General features: G+C 38.0%; 2 protein-coding genes across 2 annotated transcripts; one reads left to right on the top strand and one right to left on the bottom strand.

Moving 5' to 3' along the window:
* Positions 1–6,167: 6,167 nt before the first annotated feature.
* On the bottom strand, positions 6,168–8,369 carry LOC136237773 (uncharacterized). The gene has a single exon (XM_066027987.1). It carries the CDS (start codon positions 8,367–8,369, stop codon positions 6,168–6,170), a length of 2,202 nt encoding a protein of 733 aa, XP_065884059.1.
* Positions 8,370–12,075: 3,706 nt separating this feature from the next.
* Positions 12,076–13,359, top strand: LOC136239186 (52 kDa repressor of the inhibitor of the protein kinase-like). Its single transcript, XM_066029918.1, has one exon. It carries the CDS (start codon positions 12,076–12,078, stop codon positions 13,159–13,161), a length of 1,086 nt encoding a protein of 361 aa, XP_065885990.1. The 3' UTR covers positions 13,162–13,359.
* Positions 13,360–13,570: the final 211 nt, after the last annotated feature.

Below are 13,570 nucleotides of genomic sequence, written 5' to 3' on the forward strand. Positions count from 1 at the left end.
CTTACTGCTGATGAAAGAAAACGGGAAAACCTACTCTTCTAGATAACAATAATGGCAGATGACTGGAAATGGAGAAAAGGTCAAGTCATTATAAAGTGTCACGTGCACAATTTGTACTGCTTAACCGAGTTGTGGTTGGCACCAGATTCATGCAAAATGTACATTGGCTGCTATAAGTCTGGGACGAAGCATTCTTGGCATGCTGATATTTGTGATAAGACTCATTATAATTCATAAATTAGCGCCCCCGGCCTTAATTTGGGGCCATGTGGCGTTTACTTTAAAATGTATTACATATCGTTGTGGTGGTTGTATTACATATCGTTGTGGTGGTTGGTCTGTAAGCTATACTGCCAGTTGATTGTAGTAAATATGTTTATATTGTTGGTTCTTGTAGATTCAGCAGTTTGATGTCACGTGATGCTCGGCTACGATGATCGTCGGTGGATGCCTGCCCTACAAGTTTAATAGAATAGCATATAGCTAGCTAGTAAATGTTTGCATGCATGCAAGCAGCATTTGCATAGGTAGCTGTAGGCCTTGTGTGCATACACTTTTCAAATTTTTCTTTGATAATGTCTCGCATGAAAGTGAGCGTGTTTCTTGTGTGTGTAGTTAAGTTGATGTTATGCCCAACCATCAAATATTTGCTGGCTACGCCCCTGCCATAACAACCTCAAAGCATGTGTTACAATGACTTACTGTAAACAAGGATGATATTGGCTAGTTTGGTACTACCTTTAAAGACTTCTTGTAGGAATGCTGAGCAATACACTATGTAGCAGGGCAGATCTAGAGTTTGGAAAGACGGGGGCACCTTGCTAAAAAAAAAAGGCACAGCAATAATAGTTATCCTTTACTGAATATATATTACATCATGTATGTAAAATAAAATCCTTATTTATAGCTTCATAGGTAAGCTACACTGCCTCATGAATACTGTGACTACTTTATTAGAGTAATTGACTGTTCTATTAGAGTATCTCGATCTTGTATGCAATTTTTTGAGGGGGGGAGGCACGTGCCCACTGATGTAGCACCAGCTAAGATTGACTTATTTGTAAGTGTCATGAACTAATCAGTATCGTGAATGGTGGCATTAGTATTGATCATGATACCAAAATGCCAGGCAGTATCACTCAACCCTAGTATGACCCTAAATAATCATGTATGAATCAGGAATGCCAGGCAGTATCACTCAACCCTAGTATGACCCTAAATAATCATGTATGAATCAGGTGAATTGATCTATATGCGTGTATCACATGCCAGCCAGACACATGCATCATGTAGAGGGAATTCCTGATCCCAGTCTGTGTGTCTCCATCTGGATTGCAAGTTGTCCGCATGCAGATCCATGGGAATTTTTTCTGCGTTTATCAGAGTGAACTAGTTGCTTTTGCTTACCAGCTAACAGCAATGACTAAACTGGCCAAGATTATTTTTTATAACCCAATTTCTAGCACTATAGTATAGCTCTATCACTGTTGTTTAATACACAATTCCCATGTGATATCCACACAAGAGAGTGTATGCACACCAGAACCATGACCATGCAGCTGGTTAGTCTGGCGGCGCCCGCCCCTTCGCATAGAGTAAGGGTCTGGTACGCTTAGTATCACCGAGTTGTTCTATTTGAACGTAATGACGTAACGAAAATGGTCTTAACGGAAGTGCCTCGCCCACAACTATGGCAGAGATATTGAACTTTCTTCGCCTTTACACAGGCGATAGTGGATTGATCTACTTTTATAGAATACGTATGTCTCCCTACCTAGAAAATCAGAGCGTAACCCGGGTTTTTCACGTATCAAACAAGGCGAAAAGCCCTTCCCGAAATAACACTTTCTTCAGTCTTTGTTCTTTATTGCTTAACTCCTTTTGTTTCTTTCAGTAGTGTTAGGGCATTTGATTCATTCATTTGATTCATTCTTTTGACGTAACATAAGAAAAATGCGTTGATTAAGCGTGGAGCGTTCTGATTGGTTGTACCAGTTTTTGGTAATCCGGTACAACTCTACTATGCTAAGCATACCAGACCCTTACTCTATGCAAAGGGGCGGGCGCCGCCAGACTAGCAGCTGGCTGTGATATGCTTAACACAAACATTCTATGTAAAAGTTTAATAAAACAAGTAAGATATGATTTTATTAATAATGATGCATGCATGTGTGCGATAGAAAATTTCATTTAGTGAGTAGCTAACTACATAATTTTTGGCTTGCACCTCACATTGTATGTCTGAATAATTTAGTGCATTGTAGAACACAGTGCAGCTTGATTGCAACATAAAATTAGTATGGTTGATAACAATTTGGAACCACAATATAGATTGATAAAGGTGGTGATGAATACTGAAGTTATGTCAAAAAACATAACTCACTTGCTCTTGAGTACTTTTTGATAGCACCTGTATGTACAGGCAATTAAAGGGCTTTGCAGCACTGCTAAGTGTTCTGGCAGCTCATTGCAGTGTAACAAGGGTTGAGGGACTTTTATGCTTTATGGAAATAATTTACTTTATAATTAGCTCTAATTACTATAAGGTGATAATATTTCAGGATAAAGCTGATAAGGTTACCTATAAGAAATATTTTTTTGCATAGAATTATAAACATAGCCATATATGGTATTGTGGTGTTCATGTAACAGGCTCACGCTGACCTCACGGATCAAGTGAAGGGATCTTCAGTGCCATTTCATGTTTTTTCAGCCAGTATACAATAAATGCACAATGATCAGTTAGGGTGTCAAGGGGGTTTTGACCCCATACCTAAAATTTTAGCATGCACGTCAACTCTATTGTGCTGTATATGTCATTAAAGCACTTTTGTGGGTGAAGATCAAAGAATAGGAGTATTTCCATACAGCACTGAAAGGAAAATACAGCACTACATATGGAGAATACAGCACGGTTGCATATTGATCATGTGCGTAACATTTTAAATCACCGAAACAATACTATCTGTACTGATTGTTTGATGGCTGATAGGACAAGAATACATAGTTCATTTATCCTACATGTGAACCACGTATGAAGTGTTATAACATAGTTTATGATCTATCTGATAGTATAGTATTGAAATTAAGTTAGGTAATCCTAAGGCTGCAGCACATGTTGCTGTCAGACCTTCAGTGCTGGTCACTGTAAAGCACTAATACAATACATTACAATACAAAGTATGTCCACTAGTTTTGGTCCTACAGATGTTGGGGGTGTGCTACTTGATTTCAATTTACTCTTTTACTTGCATGTCACTATATTGTTAACAAAATCAAACTATTGACCCCAAAATAATCATGTATGAAATTATGAATCAGGTGAATTGATTTGTATGTGTGTATCACATGCCAGACACATGCATCATGCAGAGGGAATTCCTGATCCCAATCTGTGTGTCTATCTCCATCTGGATTGCAAGTTGTCTGCATGCAGATCATTCATCTCCTGGAAATTTTTTCTGCACTTAGCAGAATGAATTAGCTGCTTAGACCATAGCAACATATGTACATCTATGGCTTCTGCTTAACCGCTAACAGCAATGACTAAACTGGCCAAGATTAATTTTTATATAACCCAATATCTAGCACTATATAGTTCTATCACTGTTGTTTATTGCACGATATCCACACAAGAGAGTGCATACACGCAAGAACTAAAATCAGACGGTTGTGATATGCTTGACATTTCTCTGATGTCTAGCACTAACTTTATCACTGTTGTTTAATGTACTGTTTCCATGATATCCACACAAGAGAGTGTATGCACACAAGAACCATGACCATGCAGCTGGTTGTAATATGCTTAACGCAAACATTTAATAAAACAGTTAAGATGATTTTATTAAAGTACATCATTCTCATAAAAGTATAAAAGTCCCTCAACCCTTGTTACACTGCAATGAGCTGCCAGAACACTTAGTAGTGCTGCAAAGCCCTTTAATTGCCTGTACACACAGGTGTTATCAAAAAGTACTAAAGAGCAAGTGGGTTATGTTTTATGATATAACTTAGTGTTCATCACATTTATAAAACTATATTGTGGTTCCAAACTGTTATCAACCATAATAATTTTATGTTGCAATCAAGCTGCACTGTGTTCTACAATGTAGATGATAAATTATTCGGACATACAATGTGAGGTGCAAGCCAAAAAATTATGTAGCTAGCTACTCACTAAATGAAATTTCTATCGCACACATGCATACATCATTTCTTTACAATTAACTATAATTACTAGTGGTAATATTTTGGATAAGGTTACTTATAAGAAACTTTACCCCCTAAAAATACCTTTGCTGTAAAAAAGGCGCGTCCAAGAAACTACAAGTACTTGAAAAAACAGCTCAGCTATAGAAAAAGACTAACAGGCAACTGAAGAGCTGATATCTGGAGCGGCCAAGAATCGATGTTACTAAAGTGCTTGGCTGCAAAACAGGTAAAATAAAAGCAACTGGCACCAAAACAGCTGTTATCTGAAGCGGCCAAGGGTAAAATTTATGTTGATACAACCAATTACAATTATTAATGAAGTTGTAACATTGAATGTTAATCATTCAACTGTGTTCTATACATTCATCCCTGCTACATCATAAATTAATTCTTTGTTACTCTAATTGGCTGGTAATTTGGCCGCCTTTTTCAATAGTCAGTATAGAGAAAAAAAGAACACCGTTGAATGATTAACATTCAATGTTACAACTTCATTAATAATTGTAGTTGGTTGTATCAACATAAATTTTATTCTTGGCTGCTCCTGGACCAGTTATCAGCTCTTTCAGTTGCCTGTTAGTCTTTTCTATAGCTGAGCTGTTTTTCAAGTACTTGTAGTTTCTTGGATGCGCCTTTTTTTACAGCAAAGGTGTTTTTGGGGGGATATCACTAATTTTTATCAGTTATATACTTGAAAGACTCAATCCAAGGGGGTGTATGATGAATTCTGCATTGTAGCAGTGTTGAGACAAAACAAAAAGTGATGAACATATATCATACATTCCTAGTAGCTGTGAATTGTTATTAGAACCAGGGCTGGTGAAAACTGCAATTTATTGGTCAGGCCAAGTAATGGCTACAGTCAGGATTACTACTAAAGGTGCGTGCAATACACTTATTTGCAAAGCATGTCTTTCTAGGTTGTCTGGGAGATACCAAATCTGAAAAAAAATGACAGCAACTTTGAAATCACATCTGGGAGTGTTTTCTGAAAACTTAACACTTTATGCTATATTGTTTGTGACTGTTCTATTAGAGTATTTTATTTTGCTCGACTGTTCTATTAGAATATATGGATACTTTTCCATAAATAAAATCTGTTATGGGCCATAGTGTCCTAAGGACAACTCAAAAACTTGGTTTGTCACTCACAGCACAAGATGCTTTGCTGAGGGTCTATTACAGAGATTACAAATGTGGAACACCAGATTATACTATTATCATTTCAATACATAGACACACACACGCATCATTATACAAGCACAAGACACACACAAAATGTGCAAACAGTATACATACTACCCATGTCCACACATATACACCACATATTGGTTGTACTTGACGTAAACAAGTTATAATTATCACAATGCTCTCGTAGGTGAGTTGGTAGTGCTTTTACTTGGTGTTAAAAAGTTCTTGCAGTGCTTGAAACAGAGGTACTGGAGAGTGAAGGATTATCACTGACATCATATTCAATCACAATAATTGTTGTAATGTGAAATCAATATTAGTTGCTTATGTACTGTATCACCATTGTTATGTTAATGTGCATGATTTATCCCACGATATGATTACCTCTTTTGATATGTTGGTAGCCGGACTGCGCTGGTGTGTTTACAGAAGCAGAAACAACTTTTAGAAGGGATAATGGATGCATGTAGCCCAGACGTTTTGTGATAGCGGGGACCTGAGGATATGAGGACGTACACATTAGTGTGCTTTTCAGAATTGCTGGGGTATGCATATGCCTCGCGGCACGCGGGATACTAAGTTTTAATTTTCCCTTTCGGAAATTAGGCCACTGCAATGAGATAACTTGTTTCTCATCAGCTTCTCATAGAATAACAGATGCGGGCGGGAGGGTTATCTCACTATCTCATTATTTGTAAGTCACATAAAAACTTCATACAGTAGCTGAAAAATTGTATAATACACTATTACAAAAGCAGTATGATCTATTTTTTTATTTTAGGTTTTTGGCAGTGTGCACATTGAGGGTAAAACGCTGAGTCCACATCAACTTCAACTTCTTCAGCACAGTAAATACATATTGGAGTATAGCCTGCTGAATAGTACAGCTTCTCAATAGGGTCATAGCAATTGATATTGCACACATATACTTCTGAAAAGGGCTCTGGAAGTTCCATATCCTGTAATGAAGAGCCACATGTATAAGAATAGTTGTCAAGCAATGACTCCAGTGATGTGCGTTGTGTTTTCTTTAACTTTGTTTTACAGTACAACAGACGCCACATATCACATTCCTCACACAACATCATCATGTCAACATTCTTTACATGTTGCACACTTGCAGAAAATGGTAGTGTTTTTTTAGGTGTCTTGACATGGAGAGATGGTCGATGTTCTTCAGTGGTAACTTGACCAAATATCTGGCTGAAACTTGAATAATGGTTGTCACTTCCAGGTGTAGGATCTGGCAATGAATTAAGTTGTTTAAATATTTCTTCAGATAATCGAGGTGGCTTACATATATTACAATCTAAAGAGCCACATTTACGGATCTCAAAAAAGTAATTCCGCTTCCTGCAGCAATGTTGCATGAACTCTTTCAAGTTTGGGTGATCAGGCAGGGATTTTTTGTTAATAGATGTATTTATTATTGTGTCAACAATTTGCTTTAGCACAGTCAAAGACTGGTCCATAGCTTCTGCAGTAGCAGCATTAAAAACATTAAAACTTTCTTGTTTTAGTTGAAGTCTTGATAGGACTTGTGCAAGACAGATTTTTGGACCAGCAACTGAATAAATTATGGCCTCTCTCAGTGTGGGATGCTTAGCAGCTGCAGCTCTAATTTCCTTCATATTTCCAGCTTTTCCCAATAACTGTTCGCTGTCATCATCCATTCCATTCCGTGCGAGTCCAACACATTGCAGTCCCAGGTTGATGACTGACATAATGCGCTCCACTGGATTTCTCCATGAATGGTAAGGGGCTGTCCTGGCTGCACAAAGATAATCTAGATCTAATTGTAGAAATAATGAAATCAGAGATAACTGAACTGCAATAAAAGTAAGCCGGTGGTCAGGACCCCCATCAGTATATAAAAACAAAATAGGCTTTGACTGAACATCTGTTTCGATCAAAGAAATAAGTTCAGAAGCATGCCTTATTGGGCTGGATGGCTCAAAAGTACCTTCTTTTAAACTAATATGGACTTTACCTGAATACCAAGAGCCAGAAATATCATCTGGGATAGCAACTTTAAAAAAGACTGATGGTATAAAGCTGAGCTTTGTAAAGTCATGATCAGCCACCAAAAACTTTGAGCCAGGTGCTGTGAATAAATGACGCCCTCGCTCAGCTGCTGCTACTGGGACATTGGGCTCACCAATTTTTATCCTATGTTTGTCATCGAGGCAATAAAATAAGCAGTGTTCCCTAAAAAGAACTGCATATTCTCTTAAATATCGAAAAACACCAGCTGCGTAATGACAATCTGGGTGATCTTTTCTGAACTGACGCTGTTGAACTTTGAAGCGTACTTTAAAACGGCCTGTGTGGTGGAGGGCCCTTAGAGAATTGGGTGCTTTGGGCCAAAACTGTAATCTAATCCATTCTACACTTGGAATTTTAGTGTCTGCTGGACATCTTGCTGCTACTTGATCTCTAAAGTCACGGATTGATATTGCACTTGCAATGTATGTAATATTTTTTGTATGATGACGATCATCCACAGCTGTACCAACTGATTCTTCAAGTAATTTACTACATTCATCCCAAAACACGTCATATTGAGACTTCATGCCAGAATTATTATGCCGGAGGTCCATTACTATAGATGGATCTTCCATTTCAATTGCTTGCTTCACTCGTTCGTCAATTTCGGCCTGATCAGTTGTGTCACTACTGGAGCAGTCACCTGTAAGATCTTTATAAAAATATCTTAAAACTGCAGGCTTAACTGTATGTGTTACCCGCCCAAACTTTTGAATAAATTCTTGAATCATCATCCTTGTGTGATAAACTGGAATATGCTTTTTAATTTCTTCAATGACCACTTGGCTGTTTTTGAGTGCTTGATCAAGACAATTGTCTGGTACATGCCAAACAAAATATGCATTTCCACAATTATTACCACTTGAGTAGATGAGTAATAATGCAGAAACAGATAAGCCAGCTTTAAGCTTCTTAACCATGTAATACTTTTTCTGGTTATCAGAGGGTAGATAAGAATGCAAATCAATTAGGAATAAGGGCCTGCCTTTGAGAGCTGTTCACAGATATCTTGAAGCTCAGTGCAAACACTCCCAATTGGCTTTAAATACAAAATATCCATACTTTTGTCAATGGATCTCCAGGATGTACCAGATGAATGAATAGTTTTCATGACTTTGCTTTTATCTTGAATTTCACATGCATAAAGATGCAAGGTGTTTGCCAGCAGTTCACAACTTTGCCTCATAGACGCCCAATTTTCTCTTGAAAAATAATTAGCTTGCAATAATCTAAATAATTTTGTACTCAAGCTTTGAATGATATCAGCAGACATATTACCTGCTGAGCGTTTGCGATGTTTTGATAATTCAGGAGCATTGAATCCCTGAAAATCTTTAAAACAAGCAGGAATTTGATATCCACAAGCAGAAATGGTACTTTGATGCCCGTCTATGTACCATAAAACCTCACACAGTGATTTTACAAAATTGGTTCCTGATGAATTTACCTCATTAGAATTCCAATGAAGTTTTTTCAATTCTAGGTAATATATAATTTCATTATATAACTTATCCTTTTTGTTTCTCTCTTGAATACATGATGGAACCTTTTTCCTTGATATTTCTAACTGAGATTGTTTCAAAATGTCAAATGCATTTGGACGTTGAACTTCCACCACACATACATCTTCTGAAGTATCAACAAAAAACTTGATAAACTTTTCAAACTCTTTTGCTACTGAATTTACTGCTAAATCGGGGTTAGCCTTTAAAGATAAGGATTCCTTGCTGTTGCCAACAAATAGGCTTCTGCAATCTGTGAATTGAAAATCTTAATAAAAAAGTAGCTAATTTGCAATATATATTTATGCCCATATTCAACAAAATCCACCTAACCAGAGCAAAAAGTTTTATTAATGCCATGCAGTAAAAGATTTTTATATGGCCATTATAGTATAAAAAGCATCAAATAATCAAGACTGCTTATGCATCATGGCAGCCATAATGTATGCACTTTTCAGTATAAGCGCCCCTGGCATGTTTTGGGTTCTTTTGAGGCCACTGGTTGGCTAGACATGGCTGGGTGGATCAATAAAATGCCATGTATTCAAGTGATTTCAATATCCCATAAACTAAACCCCACCTGGATTTTGTGGCTTTGAGAATAGCTACAAAGACCATATTTGTAACCTAATACAATATACACTGTATACTTTCCCTACCATATTCTCCATCTTAGCTCCAGTGTCCTTTAATATCATACAATATAGCTTTTAGGCTCCTTGGCTATGGGTAAACACCTCGAACAGGCTCTGCCTTCTGTGTCCACCCTCCAGTGCCTAACTGGTAAAGTAGATAAGAAGTAAGAAGAAGCTAGAAGCAACCATAGATCGACACTGTATAAAAGGGCCACCTATAGACAATACGGCTACTGAAGTTTTTATAGGCTCTTTATAATGATTGCATGCAGTCAATTATTAAACTTCAACAGTGGCGACCATGCATATGATCATTTCAATTCCAAAATACGCTCATATTTTTAAAACAATATAGCTAGCTAGCTAGAACTCACCTGTGGTGCTTCAGTGGTGGTTGATGAGCTAGACAGCTTCGGAACCAACACAGAATTGAAAAATTCACGAAAGGTAGCTGTATCCGAATGGGATTGAACGATTTCCCAAGGAAGCAGCGATTTTCTACGAGATAAATCCACTACCGTCACACACAAGAGAGCCATGCTGTTAATACCAACCTTATCACGTGCGATAATGGGTGCGCATGTGCATAACTAAAAAATTGATGCGGGCGGTTGATGAGAAACAAGTTATCTCATTGCAGTGGCCTTAAATAAGATTTTTAATAAGCACCGATTTCGTTAACTGCATGGATGACTCAAATATTTCGGCATAGCCGTTCTTTCATACAAAAGCTACTAAGAACAATTCACATTATTATGCCTAAGATGGAAAACTAGAGGAGGAGACAATATCATCAGACAGACCACCACGGTGCAGTGGATTCCTCAAGGGTATGGTACATTAATTGTGTACTCCGGCGTCTTCGGACATAAGGACACACGGTCACGAAACTCACAATCCATAAGAGTACCGACGTACATTTACAAGTGTCCACGTGCGCTAGTGGACGTGTGAAAGGGACTTTCCAGGGTACCTCCCCTACTAACACAAGTGGTATGACCAAATACGGAAATAGTCTATAGTTGATTGTGACCTACTTCGCGAAAGTGTGTAGATCTAACTGTACGTTAATATCTAATCCAAAACAGCCAAGCTGTAAAAAAACAGTGCGGCCCTCAAAAAGGCTATGGTGAAAAAAGATGTGAAATCCAAGGTGGCGGCCAAGAAATGGCTGTGATGGTAGGTTAATGGTAAAAATTTTAATAACGACAATTCAAGTGAATTTTTGTGCCACTTGGTCTTGGCAAAAAAATTCACCTAAATTGCCGTTATTAAAATTTTTACCATTAACCTACCATTACAGCCATTCCTTGGCCGCCACCTTGGATTTCACATCTTTTTTCACCATAGCCTTTTTGAGGGCCGCACTGTTTTTTTTACAGCTTGGTTGTTTTGGATTAGATTTCATTTCTTTTTGTATTTGTATACCCCAAAGCCGGCCTATGGCCAGCTTTGGGACTTTTTTAACCTGTCTTTTTTTCTTTACTACAGGAAGAAGAAAATGTGAAGCAGATGTACTTTAAATATTTCTGATTTTATCAGTAAATGTACAAATTATATATATAATACATATATTTATCATAGAACTCTCCATGGTGGTTTCTTTGTAACTGAACACTCTACAAGGTGACTTCTTCTAGCTGATCTTTCAAGAGGGTGATTTGTTTGTAGCTGAACTCTCTACAAGGAAACTTCTTCTAGCTGATCTCTCTACAGGGAGATTTGTTTGTAGCTGAACTCTCTACAGGTGATTTCTTTGCAGCTGAACTCTCTACATGATGCTTTCTTTGTAGCTGAACTCTCTACAAGGTGACTTCTTCTAGCTGATCTTTCTACAGGGAGATTTGTTTGTAGCTGAACTCTCTACATGATGGTTTCTTTGTAACTGAACTCTCTACAAGGTAATTTCTTCTAGCTGATCTCTCTACAGGGAGATTTGTTTGTAGCTGAACTCTCTACAGGTGATTTGTTTGTAGCTGAACTCTCTACATGATGGTTTCTTTGTAGCTGAACTCTCCACAAGGTAACTTCTTCTAGCTGATCTCTCTACAGGGAGATTTGTTTGTAGCTGAACTCTCTACAGGTGATTTCTTTGCAGCTGAACTGACAATGTGGAGTACCTAGCTTTATGTGTCAGATTTTTTGATCATAAGCAGAATACAATCAGGGAAGAATTTTTGGCATTTCTGCCCTTAGTAAGAATAACAGGTGAGGCAATTTCTGCAGTCATATTAGGCTTCTTAAGTAAGAACCAAATTCCAGCATCAAACATGCGTGGTCAGGGGTATGATGGTGCTAGCAACATGGCTTCAGATTCGGTAGGTGTCCAAGCACGTATTAAGCAGGCAGCCCCATTAGCTACGTATGTACATTGTAATGGCCATTGTCTTAATTTAGTTATCAGCAAAAGTTGTAAATTACCACAAGTACACAATGTTCTTGATCGGATGCAAAGCTGCAGTAAGTTTTTTCTGTACAGTCCAAAGCGAATGGGTGTTTTAGAACTCATTATAAGGCAAAATGTGGTTGATGAGACAAGAAGAAAACCCTTGTTGGATGTTTGCAGGACCAGATGGGCAGAACGGCAGAGTGCTTATCAACACTTCTATCAGGCATATGTGTTCATTACTGAGGCTTTGGAGCTGATCGGCTACAAACGGCACATGGAAAAGTATGGCACCACCTATTCAGATTGGGGTACAACAAGCCATAGTGATGCACAACAACTGCTAGCAGGAATCATCAGCTTTGAATTTATTGTAGTCTTTCTTACAACTTACCAATATCTCTCACACTTAGCTGGTATCACAGTAAAGCTACAGAAACGTACACTTGATATTATTGAAGCTCATGAAGAAATTACAGAGATTACCAAAACTTACAGCCTTGAGCGGAAAAATGTTGACTCTGGGTTTGCTAAGATATTTGAACACAGCAAAAGAGTTGCAGAAAAAGTAGATTGCACCATTCAAATGCCACGCATTGCCTCTAGGCAGAAGCATCGTAGCAATGCTGCAGCAGATAATCCTTGTGAATACTTTCAAAGGAATGTAGCAATACCACTGCTGGACCACATAATTTCTTTCTTGGACCAGCAGTTCTGTGATTCATCTGTTACTGCTATTATGCTGTTAGGGCTTGTGCCGTCTATTCTTTGCAGAAAGAATATTAACCTTGAAACAGCTGTTTCCAAATACAGTGCAGATTTTCCATCCCCAGAACTATTCCAAATGGAACTTAAGCGTTGGAAAAATCGCTATACTGGTAAGAAAACCAGAGAAAGACCATCATCAGCTGGAGAAGCACTAAAGGAGTGTGACAAGGATATGTTTCCCAACATATTTGTACTTTTACAGATTGCTTGTACCATTCCAGTAACATCCTGCAAATGTGAGAGGAGTGCAAGTGGATTGAGGCGTTTAAATAATTTTCTAAGGGCATCAATGGGAAAAGATCGGCTCTCCCATTTGGCATTAATGCATATACACTATGACACTCCAATAGATCTTAACAGTGTAGTAGATACTTTTGCCACACAACATCCACGTAGACTCGAGCTGGATTCACTGCCCTGAAATTCACATAATTATTATTATGATTTGGCACTTGTAACATTTTTTTAAACCACTTACAGTTTAATAGCGATAACAATTAACACTTTTATAGTGTACAAATTCTTTATCATGATAATATTATGTGTATAACTACATAGTCCCTTGTTGCAATGCATATGGTACAGAATTGACACATCAGTAAAAATCGTGCTATTTTAGTGGCTGAAATGTCACCAAATTCAGTCTTTTAGCATGTATTCCTTAAAAAATTTCCTGGGGGGGGGGGGGGGGGGCATGTCCCCAGACCCCCCTAGTTTTAGCATGCTTCGCATGCTGGGTGTGCTTCGCACACCATATCACACCATATGCATAATTATGGTGCAGAATTAGTAAATAATTGTGCTATTTTAGTGGCTCAAATTCAGTCTTT

The sequence above is a fragment of the Dysidea avara genome, chromosome 11 (genome assembly GCF_963678975.1).
Source record: "Dysidea avara chromosome 11, odDysAvar1.4, whole genome shotgun sequence".
Lineage (NCBI taxonomy): Eukaryota > Metazoa > Porifera > Demospongiae > Dictyoceratida > Dysideidae > Dysidea > Dysidea avara.

Excerpts from the sequence above, each read along its gene's own strand:
- LOC136237773 (XM_066027987.1), bottom strand. The coding sequence starts at position 8,369 with ATGGTTAAGAAGCTTAAAGCTGGCTTATCTGTTTCTGCATTATTACTC.
- LOC136239186 (XM_066029918.1), top strand. The coding sequence starts at position 12,076 with ATGGGTGTTTTAGAACTCATTATAAGGCAAAATGTGGTTGATGAGACA.